At 38.0% G+C, this 10323-nt stretch overlaps 2 protein-coding genes across 5 annotated transcripts in view; both read right to left on the reverse strand.

The window, feature by feature from the left end:
* Positions 1 to 3838, reverse strand: part of cacnb4a (calcium channel, voltage-dependent, beta 4a subunit) — a 29609-nt gene extending 25771 nt beyond the window's left edge. For both annotated transcript variants that reach the window (XM_076085088.1, XM_076085087.1), the window contains exon 1: positions 3567 to 3838. In XM_076085088.1, coding sequence (XP_075941203.1) covers positions 3567 to 3629 — 63 coding nt within the window. In that variant the 5' untranslated portion in view covers positions 3630 to 3838. The remainder of the gene's footprint in view (positions 1 to 3566) is intronic.
* A 1554-nt stretch (positions 3839 to 5392) lies between these two features.
* Positions 5393 to 10323, reverse strand: part of stam2 (signal transducing adaptor molecule (SH3 domain and ITAM motif) 2) — a 15104-nt gene continuing 10173 nt past the window's right edge. The window contains exons 13-15 of one of the 3 annotated variants that reach the window (XR_012952081.1): positions 7943 to 8091; positions 7403 to 7672; positions 5393 to 6936 (exon numbers count right to left, since the gene is read on the reverse strand). Coding sequence is in view for 1 of the 3 variants with exons in the window: in XM_076085084.1 (XP_075941199.1) it covers positions 7459 to 7672; positions 7943 to 8091 (363 nt within the window). In the remaining 2 variants the exon portion in view is untranslated. Of the gene's footprint in view, positions 7673 to 7942; positions 8092 to 10323 lie in introns of all 3 variants that reach the window. The other 2 variants (XR_012952082.1, XM_076085084.1) reach the window with 2 other exon arrangements.

Raw genomic sequence — 10323 nt, forward strand, 5'->3', positions numbered from 1 at the left:
GGGTCAACGTAATATTCAGAATTCATCAATCACTTAACTAAATGTTGCAGCTCTGCAATCATCACTTTTCATTATATTACTTATTATGCGTCTGACCCTGAGACCCTCCAGATATACCGGCGGTCTGAGACGTCCCTTTGTGTTTGTCTCTGCAGTATCTCGTAGCTCCGATCCTTGACCCCCTTACGTGGGATATGAATCTTTTCTAGGTCACAACTACTGGATCTTGTGCAATTGGCACAGTCATACTAGTGCAATAATCACATTCATACTAGTGCAATAATCACATTTATTCTAGTGCAATAATCACATTCATACTAGTGCAATAATCACATTTATTCTAGTGCAATAATCACATTTATTCTAGTGCAATAATCACATTTATTCTAGTGCAATAATCACATTTATTCTAGTGCAATAATCACATTTATTCTAGTGCAATAATCACATTTATTCTAGTGCAATAATCACATTTATTCTAGTGCAATAATCACATTTATTCTCGTGCAATAATGACATTCATACTAGTGCAATAATCACATTTATTCTAGTGCAATAATCACATTTATTCTCGTGCAATAATCACATTTATTCTAGTGCAATAATCACATTTATTCTAGTGCAATAATCACATTCATACTAGTGCAATAATCACATTTATTCTAGTGCAATAATCACATTTATTCTAGTGCAATAATCACATTTATTCTAGTGCAATAATCACATTCATACTAGTGCAATAATCACATTTATTCTAGTGCAATAATCACATTTATTCTAGTGCAATAATCACATTTATTCTAGTGCAATAATCACATTCATACTAGTGCAATAATCACATTCATACTAGTGCAATAATCACATTTATTCTAGTGCAATAATCACATTTATTCTAGTGCAATAATCACATTTATTCTAGTGCAATAATCACATTTATTCTCGTGCAATAATCACATTTATTCTCGTGCAATAATCACATTTATTCTAGTGCAATAATCACATTTATTCTAGTGCAATAATCACATTTATTCTCGTGCAATAATCACATTTATTCTAGTGCAATAATCACATTTATTCTAGTGCAATAATCACATTTATTCTAGTGCAATAATCACATTTATTCTAGTGCAATAATCACATTTATTCTAGTGCAATAATCACATTTATTCTCGTGCAATAATCACATTTATTCTAGTGCAATAATCACATTTATTCTAGTGCAATAATCACATTCATACTAGTGCAATAATCACATTTATTCTAGTGCAATAATCACATTTATTCTCGTGCAATAATCACATTTATTCTAGTGCAATAATCACATTTATTCTAGTGCAATAATCACATTCATACTAGTGCAATAATCACATTTATTCTAGTGCAATAATCACATTCATACTAGTGCAATAATCACATTTATTCTCGTGCAATAATCACATTTATTCTAGTGCAATAATCACATTTATTCTAGTGCAATAATCACATTTATTCTAGTGCAATAATCACATTCATACTAGTGCAATAATCACATTTATTCTAGTGCAAGAATAATCTTAATCTAGTACAATAATAACATGTATACTAGCGCAATAAATAATACTATTCCAGTACAATAATTAAATGTATTCTAGTGAAATATTTACATTTATTCAAGGGCAATAAATAATCTTATTCTCGTACAATAATAACATTTAATCTAGTGAAATGATTTAATTTATTCAAAGGAAATAATTATATTTATTCTAGTGCCAAACTACATTGTATTAAGTAATTTTGTTCCTTTTTTTAACCTGTTATCAGCTTTGGATGTTTGTTTGTTGACGTTGTTTTGTTTTTGTGTTTTTTCTCGTAATCTGTACAAGGACAATATTTCTAATTATGTATTTTAACATACTTCTACCTCTGAGTAAACTGTACAATCGTTTTAAATTTTGACATAAGCAGCCAATCACAATCCAGCCTCTGACCATACATCGCTGAACATTATCTACTTGACTTGTTTTTATTATTATAAATTATTATAAATTATTATTTTTATTTAATACATATTAGAGTAAGATATATGTTTCAGCTTCGTCTCCGAGGTTATTTTATTTTCTGTTTTTGCTTTTTATTGTATTTCATTTCTTGCTCATTAGTTTCATGATTTATGTGACATATTTGGGGATTGAAAGTATTCGAGCGACTCTTTCTATTGAGCGGAGAGTTGAACCGATAAGTCAATGAAAAGAAAATCAATCAGCAACTCTCTGATAATGAAGGAATCATTATTTTAACGTCAGCTATTTGCTGCTTCCTGTTTCTCAGTAATTGTGATGTGCATTTACATTATTATATTATTATATAGTATTTTATTTACTATTTCACAGACTAGACTAACATTAATTGAGAAGATAATTGTCCGATTCATTCATAATGAAGATAATTGCTAGTTGCAGCCTTGTATGATGATGTATAAACTCCCTTTAATATTTCTTATTATATCACCAGTCCAGAAGCTCAGGGATCTGTCTGCATGCATTTTGAAAGAGACGAGGAACAAATGACAGCGACGTTCAGTATCAACAACAAGTGATGAAAATCTATTTCTATTGACTCGGACTTCCTCGTGCATCACGAGAGGAGATCCATCAGAAAACACTTAATAATTAAGAAGCTAATCTCATTTCCTTCTGAATGAATCAGATCCTCACCATCGTACTGCAGGACCTGCGTTTGACTAACGACGCCTCAGGGACTCATTAGCAATGATGAGAAATGAAGCTCCAGTTAAACAGAGAGCAGAATGATGAGTTTAGTCCCACTGTGTTCTACGGAAGCCCATTAAGGCCACAGCGAGGAAAAAGAGATGATGTAGTATCTCAAAACTATGAATTAGTATCTGAAATTATGAGTTAATATCTCTAATAATGAGTTAATATCTCAAATAATGACTTAATGTCTTAAAATAATGACTCAGTATTTCAAAATAATGATTTAGTATCTTAAAATCATGAGTTAATATCTCAAAACCATGAGTTAATATCTCAAAGTAACCACTTGGTATATCAAAATAAATACTTTAAAAAAATAAGAGAACCTTTCTCAATATTAGTGACAAAGACTTAGTTTCTCAAAATATCGAGATAAGATACTAAGTCAAAGTACTGAGAAAGTTTTGAATTATTTAGAGATACTAAGTCCTTATTTTGAGATATTGAGTCATTATTTGAGATATTAACTCATTATTTGAGATATTAACTCATTATTTGAGATATTAACTCATTATTTGAGATATTAACTCATTATTTCGCAATATAGTTTCTCATAATAATGACTACAAGATCATTTTTTCATCACAGTGGCAGAAATGAGCTTCCATAATGTTCATTTCTTAAATTTCCCTCGTTGTTGTTTTAGTGAGGCCTATTCATCTCTAATAACACTAGTTTTTCCTATCAATAATATTTGTGCACGTTTGTGTGTACTATTTGCATGCTGTATCTTCTGTTATAATATTCATTAAACTAACTGAGACGACCCTCGGTGGTGATTATTATTTGCAGGATTTGTTATCCCCCTCTTACCTGGAACACGGGCTTCTGCGTCCCTTCTCCTATCCCGTGTCGGGTGTAGATGTGCCGGGACATCTCAGCCAGTTCATCGGTCCACGGTGGAGGCTGCCTCTCGGTGCCGCTCCACTGGAACTGCTGCTCCGGTGGCGCACAGTGGACCGCCGGCTCCAGCTCGGCTCCGGTTCACGAGAGATAGAAAGAAGAAGAGGAGGAGAGAGAAGAAGAGGAGAAGAGAGAGAAGAGGAGGATGCGTCTCTGTCTGCGGCAGCATCGGGTCTGAAGCTCCGTTCATCGGTCAGTGAGACCACGGATACTGCCCCCCCCCCCCCCTCTCCCTCCATCCACTCCCATCACACTGGGCTTCAGCGGTGCTGCGTTCAGGGACAACGCAAACATTTCAGCAACAAAAAATAAATCAATGAAGGCTATTCCCTCAAGAAGAATCGATCTGATTCAATCATTTAGTTGGAGTTTGTTGACACCGGTTACAAACACTAACAACACATCCACAGTTACTGTAAATGATATGTTTTATAGTTTAAATAACCAGTTTTTAACATAAATATCACTGTCACTATAAATACAAGCACGTACATATACACTATAAAAATAATATGTACACCCTTTTGTAAAAGTCAGTTTCCTTATTTGTATTTATTTATTTAATTTACATATATTTATTTTATTCTATTTTACTTGTGTATATATATATATATGTATACATATACACATACAGTATATTATTCATTTATTTTTCCTATATACAATATAATTATATTAACTATAAAACATTTCAATTTAAATTGGGTTATATTAGTTGCTCCTATTCTAGATTAGATATGTATATATGTATATATATATAAATATATAAACGTTCAGAGAAACGATAGAAATAAGAAATAAATCCTCATTTTTAGCTGTGACTATTTCCATTTAAAACATTGAGGACAAAAAAACAAACACATTTTGTATGTGATCACGTATTTGGCAGATAAAGCTAACGTTGCATCTGCTGAAGTTAGACTTTACGAGGAGCATTTGAACGCAGCGTAAACACTACCAGCATGACTTGGCATTTGGATTCAGAGTTCAGCCAAATTCAGTCTCTTTATCGACCAATAAAACAAACAACTCTGATAAAAAAATAGAAAATAAATTAATACTACGCCACCACAAATATAAATACTGTAGGCTACATGAACAAATAAAAATAAATGATTACATAAATATAAATAATGTAAAAATTAAAATAATTCAAGCAAAACATGTTTTTTTTCCAAACGTTTTCCATGGTTTTAATGATATATAGAATATGTTTATTGTCTGTATGATTTAGCTCATCACAGCCTCTTTCCACTGTGTTAGCGCTCTGTTCCTCACCTATAAATGAAAGAGGTTACGCGTCTCTCAGTGAATGAAATGAGGACAAACAGCTGATAGAATCTCCTCAGCAGACTCCGACAGAGCGACCAGCTGTGCCGTTTCCAGTCCATCTCTCTGCAGGTCTGAGGAAACGCTTCACACGCTGTTCTCATCCCGGAGAACCGCCTCCAACATTAACCTGAACACAACGTTCTCACCTGCACTCTAACAGAACAGCAGCGTTTAACATGTTCCCGGTGCATCGGCTATAAACGTAGAGAGCAGAGACTATTCAATAAAGAAGAAAGATGAATAATTCATGGATTCTGAATAATGAACACGTTATGAGCTTGTGTGCAGGAGAAGCTAATCAGCTGCACAGTTACTATTTTAATCATCTTCATCTTAATTATATGAATGTAATTACTGAAAAGGCATCCGAGGGGAAAAGTAGGCAAAAGAACCAGCATCCTCCACACAGGTCAATTTAGTTTATTTCAAAGACTATTATACATTTGCTCTGTTAAAAAAAGCAGTTTGTTTTTTTCAAATCCTGGATAAAAGGACCTTTTCCTGGAATATTTTAAATATACAGAATTATACATATCCAGCGGACTCTGAGCGAAGTCACTCGCTGAACTTTACGTGTCGTTCTTTGATTTCTACAGAAAAAACAAGGCATCCAGTGGCAGATAAATGTTTACAAAGCTAAGGTGCAACGTCACCGACCGGACCAGGTACTTTACATCTAATATACAACGTCGTTAACCGAGGAGGCAGACCGCTCCTCAATAAGCTCAACCCAAGGTGAATAAAAACCAACAGCAGGTTTAAAACATCATCTCTCTTTCGTAGCAACAACTAATAGTTTCTCAACTTCCTGGAAAACAAACGTAAAAGCAGAAATAAGAAAGCTAATTACACATTCCTCCAGCCACGTAAATTATATATATATATATATATATATATATATATATATATTTAAACCAAAGTACAGGCAACGTCTCTGACAAGTTAGAAAGTTTAAGTATATAAGACGTGAAAAGAATCTCAGTGTCGTGCGTTTGCATAAAACTCCTAACAGGCGTCTGCTGAATGGAAGATGAGGCAGGAAGTGATGTCATAACCATGAACAGATGCAGCATTTCACCAGATTAATAAACACACAAAGAGAAACAACGACGTCTCAGTTCACCCCAACATGTGACCGTCACTTTGCAATGAAGAACCCTGGAACACATACAGACATGTAGAAACACACACAAACATCTTAAACATCTTAAATGCATCACCAGTGAAGCTGCAGGGAAAGTATTGTTCCAACCATTCAGACACAGAACTGTTCACACACACATGTAATAGTTTGTACTTCTCTAAAGTGATGGACGCTGCTGAGGAAGAACACAAAGAAAACCAGACTGCTCACTTAGTCCTGAAGGAAGCATCTGCACCGCGTCACACAGATTAAATACGAGCCGACTCAGCAGAAACACCAGCAGAACTGCACTTAAAGAACAAGGACAAAGAATGAAGCGAGTCTGTGTTTGGATGAGTTCACCCACAGACTGAAAAACAAGACAAAACTAAAACAAAGGAAACTTTTGAGTTCACGTTAATGCAGAAAAGTGTTTAGAGATCGAGTAACGACAGAAACAAGTGTGAATAATAAAGTCTGCACTTCTTTCTTTGTTGCGTTAAAGTGTCAAATGGAGTTCATGTTGTGTCCAAACTACACCAGACTGATGTTTACTTCAGTTCTCTACATCGACGGATTAGAAACATCTGTATTCCTCATTTATCTACATCAGTGTGAACCGTTCTCCTCCAAGGAGCCGGAATCATGTGAGAGCGATTTAATTCAGAAATAGTGACGTTTGTTGAACTATGAATTGTGTAATATGCTCATGACATGGTCCTGTATCGGTGGCTGGAGAAGCCCAACTCTTCTTCTTCCTCCTTTTCTTCTTCTTCTGTGTTGAACTGTGACGTTTGTGAAGACCGGCGCTGCGTTCACTGACAGCTGGGAAAAAACAAAAAGCAGTGAAGGACGGGAGGAGACTCCTGAAGCCGTGGGTGTGTTTTGGCTTCACGTACAGTAGCTGAGGACATGCACACTAAAGAGGGTCCCGACTCAGAAGAACAGACCTGCGACACACACACACACACACACACACACACACACACACACACACACACACACACACACACACACACACACACACACACACACACACACACACACACACACACACACACACACACACACACACACACTTATTTCCTCTTTCACAGAGCTGTGTTCAATTCAGCTCATCAGGCACAACAAAAACAAAAAACAGCTGAAGGAATGTTCCTAAAGCGCACTCTCTCTCTCTCTCTCTCTCTCTCTCTCTCTCTCACACACCTACACACAGACACCTACACACAGACACACACACACACACAGACACCTACACACACACACACACGGAGCCAGATGAACACACCCCTGGAAAGTGAAACATCTGTAGTGTGTACTGGTCTCAGGGCTGCGGTCATAGTTTTACAGCAGAGGCTGCTGGTAGTAGGCCGCCTGCTGCTGCTGATGCTGATGCTGATGCTGAGGAGGAGGAGCCTGGTGTGGGGGGGCGGACACCGGGTAGGACACGGGAGGCATGCCGGAGCTGTGATAGGTCGACATGTCTACGGGCACTCCGGCCTGGTGCTGGTAAGGAGCTCCAGCAGCGTGGTTCATGTACTGAGTGTTCATAGCAGAGCTGTGAGGAGAGAAGAACCATCTTAAGTATCACCTCTAACTATTAAAGAGTACTTTTAAAGAGTACTATAATGTCGTATTTTCTCTTACTATTCAACCAATCTACTTCCTGTTTACACTGAATAGTCATGTGATAAGCGTCGTCAGGCGTCTGAACGAGTGTGGACGGAGGTAGTTTTGGTTTTAAAGCCCTGGTTTTAGTGCGGATGTAGTCTGAGGCGAGGAGCCACTTTCACCCCCGTGGAGTCCCTCCTCTGTCCTGCTTCCTTACCTCATGTATGGAGGCTGAGCGGCCTGGCCGTTGTGCGGGGCCGACACGTTGGGGGGCAGCGAGTGCAGCTGTCCCGGCTGGTCGCTGGGCAGAGCGTAGGGCTGAGCAGGAGGAACCTGGTAGGGGCCGCCGGCCGGACCCAGGTAGCCCTGAAGGAGAGGAGCAGGTCAGCTGAGAGCAGGATTCATACCACAATTCTTCTTCATCAAAAATAAAAGATCTAAGTGGAGAGAGCGATCAAGTAACGGGGAACATAACTGAAAAAGCTGCTGATGGGCATCTTTAGTTACTGTTAACTAAAGCAAGGCTCGCCGATTCCCCCAGTTCTAGTCTTTATGCTAAGCTAAGCTAAACTAGTCTTTATGCTAAGCTAAGCTAAGCTAACCTAAACTAAGGGTTGCTGGCACAGACCGTTTATAAAAAGTGAGATAAATCCAGAGAGGTCTCTTTTACATTTCCTCAGTAAATTAATATCTTACAAAGAATCAGCAGCTGTCCCTTGATGGAAGAATAAAGTGCAGACTGTGACTACGTCAGGAGGTGATGCTATGAATAGCATCAGGATTCTGCAACTAGAAGTGCTTATGTAAAAATAAAACACAGAATAAGAAACCGCCTGGTTGTGAAATGCAGTGCTGTGAACGATGAAGGAGAAAAGGACGAGAGAAAGTGGAGCAGCAGTCCGGTGTGGGCCGGCTCACTGAAGTGGACATTTATTTCTAACTCTCGGAGGAGAGACGGTGACATCAATCATTTCAGAGAAAAACAGCCGCTGCCAAGAAAAGCTCTCCGGGGAGCAGAAGAGAGCTGACTGAATGCAAGATGGCCAAATACAAACCCACCGGTGTGATGTGAGAGAGAACACGGAGATAACGGACAGATATCATCATCCTCTACATTACTGCTCCATGAAATACATGAAAACTAGTGCTGGGCAACAATTAAAATATTTAATCGCGATTAATCGCATGGATTTTTTGCGATTAATCGCATTGTTATGACAAAGTTCAATAATGAATTCAAAAGTAGTGTATTGCGCACTTTTATTTTAAAAGTACTGCTATATGAACTAAAGGGCAATAACATTTGGTTTGCAAACACTTATTAAAACAAATCAGGTGCTTTTTAACAGCAGTATTCTCTTTACACAGTAGCGATCATATGTCTTATATTATATCATTCTTATATCATATGTATATTTTCCCTTTAACTCACGAGATGCAGGCAGCATGTTTTATACTTAATGTGAATATAATTCATACTCTGTTGGCATCTTATTCTGAAAACCGGATGTTCGTCTGAAGAAACCGGATGTTGTCTCACGTTAATCTTTCCGCTAACTTTCAAAGTCCTTCACTCGCTCCTGATCTGTGCTGTTTAAATGCGTTTACCGTGAATGTCAGCATATAGGTGCACTAACATGTGAGTGTCTGCTGGCTTTACCGCAGCATGTCCAGTAGTCTCCAGGCAGAGCAACAGCTGGTGCTCGTTGTAACGCTGCTTGTCTTGCTTTTGTTGATCTAAACGTCTCTCACAAGCTGCATCAACGTAGTCTGCTGAAGACTTCCTCCACGGACTTTCAAAATAAAAAAATGCGTTAACGCGCTATAAAATAATTGTCGCCGTCAATTAATGAATGTGTTAACGCGATAATAACGTGTTAACTTGCCCAGCACTAATAAAAACGCATCCAGAGAGGCTACTCGCTGCCGAGTTATGCATCGTACTCGAGGGTTTAACACACAGCTGTGTCCAAACACGGAACGTCTCTCCAGCATTTAGTGTTGTGAACTGTGGAGCAACCTGCGACTGAACCCGGCCTTAAATTATGCATGACTCGGCTTTTTATCGACTCGGATCACAAGACGGAGACGACTCAACACACCAGAGACCGTAACCCTCTGAACCCAAAAGCACCCGCCGGAGGGACGGAAAAGCAAAAGAACTACGCTGTTAACCAGTCAGGAGCTGTGAGAAAAACATCAGATGTTTATCTTTACGACGGTCCTTGAACACATCATGTGTGACGAACGCTTCCGTCAGAAAAAGCGAACGAAACAAAGCTTAAAATTGTGATTTTTCATTAAAAATATTGTATTCTTCATGTTCTCATTATAAATCTCTCCTCTAATAAAGAGTTTACTTTAACATAATAAAAACATTACAGTGTGAGCTCCTCAGAGAAACTATGAAGTCATGATTGATTCATCTGAGACCAACAGTCATGTGACAACAAGGAGGAGACACTCTGACTGAACTACAGGAAGTGAACACAGAGAGGAGAGAGGAGAGGAGAGGAGAGAGGAGAGGAGAGAGGAGAGAGAGGAGAGGCTGGAACATGTGAATAGTTTAATATTCATGTGGAGCCTCCATGTTTATGA

Source organism: Anarhichas minor, unplaced genomic scaffold, assembly GCF_050575085.1.
Source record: "Anarhichas minor isolate MPS153535 unplaced genomic scaffold, ASM5057508v1 ptg000138l, whole genome shotgun sequence".
Classification (NCBI taxonomy): Eukaryota; Metazoa; Chordata; class Actinopteri; order Perciformes; family Anarhichadidae; genus Anarhichas; species Anarhichas minor.